Source organism: Pinus tabuliformis, chromosome 9, assembly GCF_031772625.1.
Source record: "Pinus tabuliformis cultivar Carrire ecotype Pingquan chromosome 9, CPIR1, whole genome shotgun sequence".
Lineage (NCBI taxonomy): Eukaryota > Viridiplantae > Streptophyta > Pinopsida > Pinales > Pinaceae > Pinus > Pinus tabuliformis.
In genome coordinates this window covers 1,309,406,861-1,309,420,387 of record NC_142307.1, presented here as the reverse complement: position 1 = coordinate 1,309,420,387, position 13,527 = coordinate 1,309,406,861, and the positions used below count along the sequence as shown (strand labels likewise).

The following is a 13,527-nucleotide window of genomic DNA, read 5'->3' as shown; positions in this document are numbered from 1 at the left end:
TCAACCACAGGTCCACAAATTATAGGTTCTCATTTATATAGCATGTAAGGGTGCACATAACCAAAATAGCATCAAATGCAATCCATCTCTAAACCAAAAATACATCAACAAATAGGCTCTAGATGGCCTCTAGCATCCAAAAAAATCATGCTAAAATAAATACCTACATATCATCAAAATCATTGCCTATCTTGGGATCTTTGTCATTAATATCACCCTCTAAGCAATAACATAAGATAGAAACAACATAGCATGTCAAGTCAAGATTCTGTTTGAGTGATGGGTACATTTTAGTAGGGTCATGATAGAGGAGTTAGACAACCAATGTCCCTAACATCAAAGTACATAGAGAGCTTGCTGCTCTTGATTAAATACAAGTTCCATACCCTAGTACATGACAAAATCCAATGGAAACATTCCAATTCCCCCAATCCTGAAATCCTGAAAATCTGATAAGTCTGCTGGATTTTGAGTGAGATCTAAAATTCTACTTCTCCATATGAAATCCAATGAGGTCGGAACCACTCTCAACTATCCTGAGTCATTTCATGGTAATACTAAAAATTTAAGTAATCATTTTTACTTTAAGAATTTAACATTACCATGAATTGCATATCAATACTAGGGCCATATGCTTGAATATTAGGCTGGCCAACTCAAAAAATCTTGTTTCTTTGAAAAAATTGCATTTGGAACGTCTTTGCAGAAAAAAAAATTGCGAAAAAAGTTAGGGAGCAAATTTTTTGCAGGAGCACGCTTTGGGAGTGGATTGCGGGGGGGGGCGTTGTGAGGAAAGATCTCTGCATTTAACAAAGTCTTAAGTTTCACCTTCCAGTGTTTCTGGAAGTTTGGGACATTTGTATATTTCAATATTTGAACAGAATCAGGAAAACATTACTTGAAACAAAAAGCACAACCATTTGAAAGAATAGATAAATAACATAAAAGATTATTTGCAATTTTGCACCCACTAACAAAAAAGGGGCAACATTCAAGGAATATGTATGAAATGACATTGATACAGTAAATGAAGTGATTTTAGACCCTTGAAAAGGAATTTTCTTTGGAGAGTAACTGAAGAATTGAACAAAAAAACTACAAGAGAAAAATGACTGAATTTTTCTCAGAAAGAATAATGAGAGGAACATTTCCGAAACGGCATTAAGGAATTAAGATGGTATTTTCAACTTGGAGACTTTAAAATCCCAACCAAGTTTACCCAATGACATGAGTATTTAGAAAGGATGTACAAGTTTCTCCTCCGTGGATACACTATTAGCTGCAAAATCTCTTAAGAAGAAATTCCCAACAAAGTGTGTTGCACCAGGAAAATTAAGCAATAGAGAGGACACAGAAGCAAAATATCAATTCTCAAAAATCTGTTACTACAAATCTAACAAGTCATGCAGTAGAGCAAAAGACTGGTACCTGCATTATATCAAACGGTGCATGTCTGCATGCTTGCACATATTCCCATGCCCCAACATCTACAAAGAGATCATCATCTTGAGTGTCATGATAAAGCTAGGTTCAAGGGAAATATTTCCTTTAATCCCCAATCCTAATAAGTTATAATTTCTTGTTCTTACTCTCTTATACTGACAATAAACAGGGCACTCACAGAAAGAGACAGCTACAAAAAAATAAGGAAAGGACATAGAGGTAAAAAATAAATGGTTATCATTTTGAGAAGCACTAAACAATTCATAGAAGTCAACAGCAGGTAACCTAACAGAGCTTGATACATCTACAACTTGATGATTACAATTGACCTCTTACCTTTGAAAAAGGAAACTGTTGATGGAGTGATTGCACTAACCCTCACATCAGGAACATCATCTGTAGGTAAACTTTTTCTCACTCCTAAAGTAGGATTGCTATCAATAATAGCTACTCTTAATGCTTTTGTCAAAGGCAAGCTCGCTGCAAGAGAAGAAAGAGAAAAGAGTTACATATTTTTACATTCCAAAAGTGTTAACCTTTTTAATTGAGTATTTGCACTTTGTTGATAAATACAACAACATTACACCAATGAGCATTATGACAACATCAAGTTGCATTACTCTACCAATTTGATCCATCATCACAGGGAAATGTGGATGTAAACGTTATAGAAATCAGGAAAACAAAGGGTAGCAACATGGAAAAACTTACAAATATATAGAATAGAAATGTATCAAACTCACCCCACTGTAATATTTGTTTTGTTTTTTCATTTCTCCTCCGTTGTTTTATTTCACCTATTGTCAAATCAACCTAAAAATTTAACCAAGGTGAATAATCTAGTTCAAAGTTAGATCTGTGAAAATTCCTACACTCTGAAGGAACCCCTACTGCAGCAAATCTGAATCTACTTCACCTACTTGATTTTTAAATTACATTCATCAAGTTATTCTTCTTAATACTAAAGCAAATTACTTCTGTAGCCTACACTAATTAAATATTTGATATCATGAAACTGAAAATAGAGCAAAGAACAAGATACATAGGACACGCTTATTTTTGGACACAATAGTCCCCAGAAAAACCCAATGTGGGAAAACCGGTGCACCAGCTCTGAGGGTTTTATTATTATGGAGGAGAAATATCTGAATACAAATCTAGGATGCTCATATAGCAATTCTTTATAGATAAAATACTGGCAGAAAATCTGAGTGAGTTTTACCTCACTTCACCTGGCAGAATTCTGGCTGATCTGACACAACACTGGCTAACCCCGACTATTTCTACATCACCTCTTATGCCCTCTACGTCCAGCTTTCCTGCCTATTTTGGTACTTCCAGCTTCTGCCCTATACGTCAGCTTTCCCAACAATTTCGGTTGTTCCTGGCAATTTTAGTTGTTCCCGACAGTTTCGACTTCTGCCCTCTACGTCAGCGTTCTCGTCTATTTCGGCAGTTCCAATTGTTCCCAGCAATTTCGGCTTCTGCCCTCTATGTCAACTTTCCTAGTTGTTCCCGGCAATTCCGGCTTATGCGTGACAGGCATCTTTTCTGCTCTGTTGGCTCTCTCCGCCTCTCTGTCTGTATTCTCCAGAAAGTCCTTCTCTCAGATTCTCACTACCCCTCTGCTGCAAAATGATCACTTAATTCGAAATCCTTAGCAAACCCTGCCCTAGGAATTGAATTCTTGATCAATTCGTTCTCTCCGTGTGTGTTTCCAAATGAACCCCAAGCCTCCATTTTATATTTTTTCCTGTTGAGTCTTCAACAGTCGAGATTAAGTCTCTAATTAATGGCTAAAATTAAAACATGACTTGATCCGCCTTCTAGATCATTCTCACCCATATTTTGATTAATACCCATTAATATTTTAATTTTCCTAAGTTTAGAATTAGGACCCCATTAAAAATATTAATTATTTTAATAAAATACAATCCAGGTGGAATTTCACCAAACGGTTTCTAGGTTCCTTAGAACTCATGTTCCTTAGCCTCTCCACCAATTTTGAAGGCTAGAGCACTTCCGATGCTGCCAAAAACTAACACTCTCTCTTAGCGAGGAAAGTGCTCTAGCAACGACGTTGACCTGCATGTTGCTCTATTTCTGAAGCACCTCCTTTCAACATTGTTGCTGCCACCAACACTGTGTTATTGTTTCTATTGTACTGTTTCCCATGACACTGCCACTGCTGCATCTGTACTACAGCCCCCTCTCAAATGTTGCATCTGTTATGTTGCTAGCACTGCTAACTCTGCATCCGTACTGCAACACAGTTGCTGAGAGAAACAACTGAAAAACATCCAAAACTAGTTGAACTTAACTATGTTCAACATAAAACAATGTATGTTGGAATCTGACCACTATTGATTCTGACCCTCTAAATCTTCTGCATTGTTGCTGACTCCTGCACTGCTGCCAACCTTGCTTTGCATTGATCAGTCTCTGGTCCCAAGCTACTGCATCTGTCCTCCAAACACTCCACTGCATCATCTGACACTAAGTCCATCTCGCTAATGCTGAACCTTGGGCTCCTGTAGCAAGGAATTGATTCAAGAGGTGGACTCCTCAAGGATCCATCTATAGCTCTTTCGAACTACAACTCTAAATCTCCCCACCTCCCTCCTGGAGATGTCGTTGTCATCTATGCCAAATGTCGAATGACCTCCTCTAGTCACTGCTTAGCACTATTCAGCTACTCAGCAAGTGAGAAATTCGAACTTTCTAGCGGAAAGTTCGATCAGGAGAAAATTCCCCTTCTAAGTGTCTTAGTTCTTTTCCAACAGATTTCTGCCCCAGCAAAACTGCGCCCTTCAAGCACTGCGTTCAGGCTTTGCATCACTCCCTCTGCCTCTGCAAACTCATGATTTGGAAATCATACCTTTGTCGTCTCACTCAGAGAGAGATTTCTTCGGATCTGCTTCCCAGCAAGGACTACGCAATTCCTTCAAGGGGATTCGAACTGTTGTCAAGTGCAGCTTTCGACCTCACCGTTCAGCACTGGATCCGCTCTTCCTGTTTCAAAATCAATGCTCTGATACCATGTGAAAATTCCTACACTCTGAAGGAACCCCTACTGCAGGGAATCTTAATCTACTTTACCTACTTGATTTTTAAATTACATTCGTCAAGTTATTCTTCTGAATACTGAACAAATTACTTATGCAACCTACACTAATTAAATATTTGATCTCACGAAACAAAAAATAGAACAAAGAACAAGATACATAGGACACACCTATTTTTGGACACAATAGTCCCTGGAAAAACCCAATGCGAGAAAATCGGTGCAGCAGCTCTGAGGGTTTTATTATTATGCAGGAGAAATATCTGAATACAAATCTAGGATGCTCATCTAGCAATCCTTTACAGAGAAAATATTGGCGAAAAATATGAGTGAGTTTTACCTCACTTCACCAGGCAGAATTTCGGTTGATTTGGCACAAGACTGGCTAACCCCGACTATTTCTGCATCACCTCTTCTGCCTTCTGCGTCAACTTTCCTGGTTGTTCCGAAAGTTCTGGCTTCTTCCCTCTACGTCAACTTTCCCAGTTGTTTTGGCAGTTCCCGGCAGTTCCGAGTTCTGCCCTCTGTGTCAACTTTCCCGGTTGTTTCGACAGTTCCAACTGTTATTGGCAGTTCCAGTTTCTTCCCTCTGCGCCAGCTTTCCTGGTTGTTCCGACAGTTCCGGTTGTTCCCAGCAATTCCATCTTCTACCCTCTGTGTCAACTTTCCTGGTTGTTCAGGCAATTCCGGCTTTTACATGACCCGCAGCTTTTCTGCTCTACTAGCTCTTTCCGCCTCTCTGTCTGTATTATCCAAAAACTCCTTCTCCCGGATTCTCACTACCCCTTTGCTACAGAATGATCACTTAATTCGAAATCCTTAGCAAACCTTGCCTTAGGAATCGAATCCTTGATCAATTCGTTCTCTCCGTGTGTGTTTCTAACTGAACCCCATGCCTCCATTTTATACTTTTCCTGTTGAGTCTTCAACGGGCGAGATTAAGTCTCTAATCAACAGCTAAGATTAAAACATGACTTGATATGCGTTCTAGATCATTCTCACCCATATTTTGATTAATACCCATTAATATTTTAATTTTCCTAAGTTTAAACTTGGGAACCCCATTAAAAATATTAATTATTTTAATAAAATACAATCCGAGTGGAATTTCACCAAATGGTTTCTGGGTTCTTTATAACTCATGTGCCTTAGCCTCTCCACCAATTTTCAAGGCTAGAGCACTTCTGGTGCTACCAAAAACTAACAAGATCTATCTAGAGGAAGGACCAAAACATTTTGTTGTAAAAGTGGCTTCCTCCAACACAGTACACAGTTTCTAGTGTGTTACCTCCCCAACTCACACTTAATGATAAAATCCCATAATTCAACCAAGTTTCCGAGATTTGGGTACGAGGGGAGCAGGGAAATGCAGTAGCGGACTATGCAAAAGCTTCCCACCAACTTTTAGGAAATGTGGGGAGACGTTGGGGTCTTTAACACACAAGGGACCCCGACAAAAATAGTAAAATTTTGTAATTTAACCGTCTTTATCATTATATAAAACTTAAATCATGAAGGATAAATGGATGAATCATATAACTGAAACAAATTTAAAACGAAAAGCATGATACAATCATACATGTAATTGTAACAATGTACAATGAAAATAAAAGTTTAAACCATATTGAAGTTCCAACTATGAATACTGAATATTGAAATAAAAGTCAAGTTTGATACATCAAGATTCAAATTTTTAAAGAGTCAAGTCTAATATATCATATATCAAGATTCAAAACAAACTAAAGTCTACAGGTGAAGTCTGAAATAGAAAAACAGATAATATAAGAACATATCAAATAACAAATGAGCATAATTGCTCGAGGTAATGCCCCACTAGTCTCTGCATCGAGTTGTTGCATGAATAAATCAAGATCAACCATGTCACCATTTGAATCAGAATCACTTGCATTCGCAAACAGGCAAAGTGGCACACCAACCAATCCCATTTGTGTCTCATCAAGTCCCTCCATATCTACCTATGCATCATCCTCTAGATCAACATCCCATCGTGTTTTTGGTCCCTTCAAATACTCAGGTGTCTTCCTATGGTAAGGACATAGGGCGCTATGCACAACAACTAACTTCTCCTCTCTTCTAGAGGTAAGCCTGTTCTTCTTAATAGAGTGGATGAAGCTATATGTGGAAAAATTCCTCTCTGCTATAGAGGAACTAGCAATCTGAGACAACGAACACATAGCTAGATGTTTGAGCTCTAGAGCACCATCCCCATGCATCCTCCACCAACTAATTGGGTCATCATGGCCTAGATCTATGTGATCTACCCGATCACCATGTGTGTTAAAGGGGCCACTAAGAGATGCAAGTCGAAGTTTTCACTTTTTTTTATGATTTGGCCTCAATTTTTTTTGGAAACGCAAGAAACATTTCCTCTTTTGGGAGGAAACATCCCCCCTTCGAGTTTCCTCGTGTTTCCTTTTTTTGGGGATGTGGGGAAACGTCCCCGAAGCACAAGGAAGCATAGGGAGGCATCCTAGATGAGGGGACGCGTCCCCATGGAACACTGTAAAATCCCTAATCCACATGGTCCAAGCTGAGAGGAAACTACTATATGGTTATCACTATCACCTAAACAACCTATCCTCTCACTTTAGGTTGCCTCTTCTACAACTCAAGGGAGGGTATCCCTAGGTATTGGGAACACTAAAACTAGAACAATGACGTTCAAGTCCCAAGTTGGTAGCTCAAGTGGTTGGCAGAATAGTTTGTTCTCCCATCCACCCAGGTTCAATTCCAAGGGACTTGTTTGGCCTATTGTGATAAGGCTCGAAGAGTAGGCGCACCCACCCACGTGACGTCTGAGTTCTTGCTTGAGGGTTGTTGCATATACTCTTGGTGTTATAGTGGCAGCCGGCAGATTTGATCATGGGCCTTGTCTAGATTACTCCAACATGTTTGCTCTTATCAATTCACCATGGTTAAAAATAAATAAAAAACAATGAAGCTAAATGGGGACGTGAAGAGACAGCCCTAGCAAAACAATGGTTTTTTAAGGATAATGGAAGTAAAGTGATGGAAGGATCAAGAGATTAGTGTCAATCCAACAAAGCGTGAATGGAGTGAAGAGAGTAAGCTCAATAAATCGTTAAAACCACAAGGGCTACATATGCATGCCACATGAAGAGCTTAACATAGTTGAAAATGGAAGTAAAGAAATACTAGGAGGGCCTTGAAAGTACCACACCAAAACTATGCCATTAGGGTATTGCCCCCACAATGAAGTATTAGTCTAGCACCCACTTAAGAAGCATTAGATACAAGATAATACCACCAAAAATAAGCCAACAAAGGGTTCAAAAGGGAGAAACCCCTTACATGAAATCATTCCAATGGGGTAGAAGTAGACTTCTCTTGGCCCCACAAAGCAATTTCTGGAAACTATACAATCATAAGCAACAATTGGAAGCATTAGAACAATAAGCCACACATTAATAGGAGAAAACCCTTACACTTCACATTTGCTCCAAAAAAGATATATCCATTCAGCTCCAAGGAGGGGAACTTCAAAAACCTAAAACCAAGACTACAAATGGAGAGAGCTACTTCTTGAATAGAGTCTAACTTCATCAATAAAATAATAATTGTTTTCCTAAATCTACTAAGCTCTCCAAGAACAATGATAAAATAATATTGGAGTCCTCTAGATCCATGTTTTTCTCCAAAGGAAACAATACAATAAAAATATCTCATGACCAACTCATGAGACAAGCAAAACAATGATAAAATAATGACATGGTCATGCTATGTATATCCTCACGTGGTGGATGTCTTCTTCAAATATAGCCTTAAAACGTACAAAGCTTTTCTCTATGTTCAAGTCATCCTCCACCATGCGCATACATTAATCTCACTCTTCCCAAATAACCAAAATGCTCAACCAACAAAGGTGGGGCATTCCTCAAAAGGTTGGTCAAAATGGGTCAAGAATTTTAATGTGAGAGATTTGTCACCACCATAACTCACTCAAATTTTGTTACGATTTCTTTCATGACTACAACTTCAAAGTTCTATGTCAACTCCACTTTACATCCCATGGCATTCATCTGGCAGAAATTTCGGCACTCTATTAAAAGATAACAACTCCTAAAGTTAGGATGACCTCAAAATATGCAATGAAACCCTAGACCTCGGGTTTGGAACATACTAGAGCTCCTCCAATGTGAAGTGTTATTGTCAATCGCATGGAAAAGAGTGCAACAATCAAGTAAACCTTCCAACAATGGATATGTGTCTCTTTAAGGTATGGAAGAGTGTTCGAAATGGCCTCATAAGGTGGAGTACTCAACAATAAAGCTAGAAAACCCCTCAAACTCAAGGTTAATCCATCATGGGATAATGTGCAATGTGTTATAACCAAGCCACGTATCACCATCAACACAAATTATCCACATGATCAACCAATTCATCAAAAAGGGGTATGACCTCACCAAAAGATGCATGACACAATGATAAGTATGTATATGCCTCCACATATGAGCCAAAGAAGGTAAATGTTCAACACAAGACCATGATTCACCTTATTAGTAACTATTCATGAACCTAGGATGTCCTCAAAATACGCAATGAAACCCTGACATGGAAAAGAGTGCAACAATCAAGTAAACCTTCCAACAATGGATATGTGTCTCTTTACAGTATGGATGAGTGTGCAATGTGGCCTCACAAGGTGGAGTACTCAATAATAAGGCATAGAAAGGCCCCCAAACTCAAGGTTGATCCATCATGGGATAATGTGCAATGTGTTATAGCCAAACCATGTATCACCATCAATCCAAATTATCCACATGATCAACTAATTCATCAAAAAAGTGTACAACCTCACCAAAAGATGCATGAAAAAATGATAAGTATGTATATGCCTCCACATATGAGCCAAAGGAAGGGAAATATTCCACACAAGACCATGATTCACCTCATGAGTCATAAGTAACCCATCCATGTGTAAAACATCCAAAAGAGCTAGGGTGTTGAAGTAACAGGGTTCTAACCATGCTAAAACCTCATTCATCAAAGTAATAAGCCATTTTAAAGAAGAGGGGGTATAAGCCAAGCACTATCCATACCATCTTAAAGCCAACCAAATCAAGATGCTAATGCAATGTCAACTTAGCCCAAGAGTGCTAGGGTGTGCCATGAAGAGAGTCATCAAACAATTAGACCATCCCACCAAAGATCAACAATTGAATCATCAACACCATCAAGTGAAAGCACACCCCTCTAATCAAGCACCTGTATCCTTGAATGTGTGTACCCCTAAGCCATCCAAAGCTCCATCAACCTGTAAACCTGCCTTCGTGAATAAAATAAAAAATGTAAAGAAAATATTCACTCATATAAGCCTCATGCAAAATAAGGGGCAACATAGTGAATCAAGGTAACTTTGGAGCCCTATTTTTGCACTATAAAAATATTGTAGGCATTATGTATATGAACTCTATGAATACTATGGCTAAACCTTTGTCCACAACCTATTGATGATGTTTGTAAAGCATCAATGATAGTGAGAATGTATTCTCAAATACCATAATATGTCAACAAAACAAGGCATCATCCAATGGGCCTTCCCTATATAAAATGTGTTGAATAAAGTTGTCATTGATGGCATTATAGTTGAATTGTTGAAACAAACCCTAGGTATTTGAAAACCCTAGGAGACCTAAACCCTAACTACTTGACTAGACCCTAGGTGCATGTGTATATTAATGAAATTCTAGATGCACTTGCCATAACGAAGCGCTAGCAATTATGTCATTATGATATCATGTTTGCATTGTTGAAGCTAGCCATGTCGGTCATTAATGATGGCAAGCCAATAACTTTCCCTTATATGCATTGCCCAAGCTTTGTTGGAGATGCCCTAAGGAAGAAGTTACCTTGTTGAAAATGCCCCTAAAGACATATTGAAAAGGCACCCTAGCCTTGTTGAATGATGCTCATAATTCCCATGTGATGAAGCCCTAATCTAGTAACCCTAGATGTATGAATATGTCAAAGAAACCCTAGTCCTTGTATGCAATCCTAATGCATGAAGATCACATGCACTAGCATGTCAAAATAGTGAAAAAATTATAATCCACTTGATGCTCTAATTCCATAAAAGAAATTCTTTAATAGGGTTGTTATGAAAAAATATGCATATGATGAAAGAAAAATTAAATTTCCATCATTAGAGGTCATATCTTGAAGGGAATACTATATCAGCTTATAGAGGAGGTCATAAGCTTTCCAATGAGTACTCACTTGCCTCCTAATTCCTTACCGTTGAAGAGAAATCAATTTTTGAAATTAGCATATGTCAAAAATTGTCAAACTGTCCAAGCCGACTTGAGTAGGCTCATAACCCTTGGCAAAGAGACGTGTCCCTTCAGAATATGGAAAAACCACTATAAATATAAACCTAAATTCGTCCATTCAAGCTCAGATTTTTCAGTGGAGACAAGACAAGAGGTAGAGAAGCAGCCACAACCTAGAAAAGCAAGGAAGACAAGTTTGTGGAATTATTCTTGGGTTAAATAGTCTCCCACAGGTTCAAGCTAGGAGCAGAGAAGTTGTCGTAGTTGTCGTGGTTGAAGTTGTCGTAGTTGTCGTGGTCGAAGTTGACGTAGTTGTCATGGTTGAAGTTGTTGTAGTTGCGATGGTTGCAGTTGTCGTGGTTGAAGTTGTCGTAGTTGTCGTGGTTGAAGCTATCGTGGTCGAAGTTGTCGGAGTTGTCGTGGTCGAAGATGTTGAAGTTACCATAGTTGTCGTGGTTGACGCTACCGTGGTCAAAGTTGTCGTAGTTGCCGTGGTCAAAGCTGCCATAGTTGTCGTGGTCGAAGCTACCGTAGTTGTCATTGTTGAAGTTGTCATGGTCGAAGTTGTCACAGCTGTCATGGTCGAAGTGTTGATTTATTGGGATTGGACAAATAGAGCTTGTTGAAGTCTTCTCTTGAGAACAGAATAGCGCAGACTTGGAGAACTTTGTGAAGAAGCATATTGAAGATATGTGCAGATCATTGAAGACCATGATGCATTGAAGCCATCATGAGGTGACCTTGAAGAAGTTTTGTTTGGGTAACATGAAGAGTTGTGGAGACACCTTCTGAGGAGACAAAGTTGTCATTGATGAGCTAAGTGCTTTGGAGATCAAGGGCATTGTTAAAGGTGAATATTGTTGTCAGGGTTGGTTGAAGAAGACATTGGGAGTCGTGTAGTATAACCAAATACATCTTGACGAAGTAAAGTAAGGGTTGGAGCCCAAGAGGTTGGAGCCTCGAAAAGACAAGGTTGGTGCCTTGGAGGATAGGGTTGGAACCCTAGAGGATCAGAGTCCTTAAAAAACCAGGTTGGAGCCTAAACCAGATATAGGGTTGGAGCCCTTGAGGTTGGTGCCTCAAAATTGACAAGGTTGGAGCCTTGGAAGTCCAAGTCGATGCTTGGAAAATATAGGTTGGAGCCTTGGAAGTCCAAGTCGATGCTTGGCAAATACAAGTTGGAGCCTAGGAGATTGAAGATCGGTGCCTTCATCTAAGGTTGGAGCCCTACATATATTGTACTTGAATTATTGTAAAGAAGAAATTAATAAAATCATTAATTCTTATTGTTCATTTTGTGTTTTAAATATAAGTAATCTAACTAGTGAAAGTAACAATTGAAAAGAGATATTGATTCACCCCCCCCCCCGTATTTCCAACAATTGGTATCAGAGCCAGTACCTTCACTCAAAGCCTAACAGCTTGAAGGTTGATCCTTAGAACACAAATGGCAATAACAAGGAAGAAAGCCTCCAATCCCCCTAAAGATGTCTCTTCCTCAATTGTGAAAACTGAAGACAATCAAATTGGGAAGGTTCCATTATTAAACGGAAATTTTGATGTATGGAAGGTAAGAATGAGAAATTTCTTAATGGCTCACTGCGTTGAAGCATGGGAATCAGTCATTACTGATAACATGATGAACAGAGAATCCAAGGAGTACAATGCAAAAGCGATGAAGGCAATCTTGAATGGGCTACTAGATTCTATAAAGGCCAATTTGGAAAATGTTCATCAGCAATGAGTATATGGGGCAAACTTCATGATCTTCACTCAAAGGAGCATTGACCATGACCACTAGTCAAGAAGATGATGGAAAGCAAGAAGGAAATCCAGAACCCATCAAGGAAGCTAAAAATAAGAATGATGACATCAAGGCCAAAGAAGACCTAGAAGAAGAAGAAAGCAAAGAAGACTTTGAAGAAGATCTCCTGACTAAACTTATAGCTGCCATGGAAGAGATTAACAGTTTGAAAAAGGAAAATGAGGAACTTAAGAAGAAAGCGCAAGATGGTGACCAGGACAAGACAAGGAAGGAAGTTGACCTTTTCAAGCTTCAAGTACAAGAAAGAGATGAGGAGCTCACCAAACTTAAGGAGGAATTTCATCAAAACAAAAGAAAGCATCATGAAGAAGTCATATCCATGACAAATCAATTGGATAAGGCAAAGAAAAGGGAAGAAACTTTGTCAAGCCACCTTGAACAAAGACTCAAGAGCTTGAACAAACTTGAAGCAAAGATTGGTCAATACAAGGAAGAGGTCTCCTCCCTTAGATCTCAACTAGAAGAAGCAAGGAAACAAGCACAAGGAGCTAAGAAGGTGATGGAAGCTTTGGCATTCATAGAAGGACAAGTTGATGAAGCAGAAAAGGAGAGAAACACCATGATATGCCAACTAGAAGAAAAGGATGATGACATCACCAAGTTAAGATCAGAAATCACTTCTCTTAAGGCCCAATCATGTGAAGCAACCAAGATGAAGGAATAAATGGAGATCATTCTATCAAAGAAGGATGAAGAATGTAAGAAAATGAAGGAAGAAATTGTCTTTCTTAAAAAGGAAGTTGACTTGCTGAATAAGAACTTGAAAAGTTCTCAAACCCTAGATGACATCCTAAGTCATCAAAGGTCTCCCCTTGATAAATCAAGTCTTGGCTATGCAGGTGAATCCTCAAGCAAGAATGATGCAAACCCTAATGCTTCAAACA

At 38.9% G+C, this 13,527-nt stretch overlaps 1 protein-coding gene across 5 annotated transcripts in view; it reads right to left on the bottom strand.

Moving 5' to 3' along the window:
* LOC149153351 (uncharacterized) overlaps positions 1 to 13,527 on the bottom strand; it is a 306,416-nt gene that overhangs the window by 191,442 nt on the left and 101,447 nt on the right. For 4 of the 5 annotated variants that reach the window (XM_089440155.1, XM_089440156.1, XM_089440157.1 and 1 more), the window contains 3 exons: positions 2,187 to 2,240; positions 1,780 to 1,923; positions 1,429 to 1,487 (listed from right to left, as the gene is read on the bottom strand). In XM_089440155.1, the coding sequence (XP_089296281.1) occupies positions 1,429 to 1,487; positions 1,780 to 1,923; positions 2,187 to 2,240 (257 nt within the window). The remainder of the gene's footprint in view (positions 1 to 1,428; positions 1,488 to 1,779; positions 1,924 to 2,186; positions 2,241 to 13,527) is intronic. The other variant, XM_089440158.1, reaches the window with a different exon arrangement.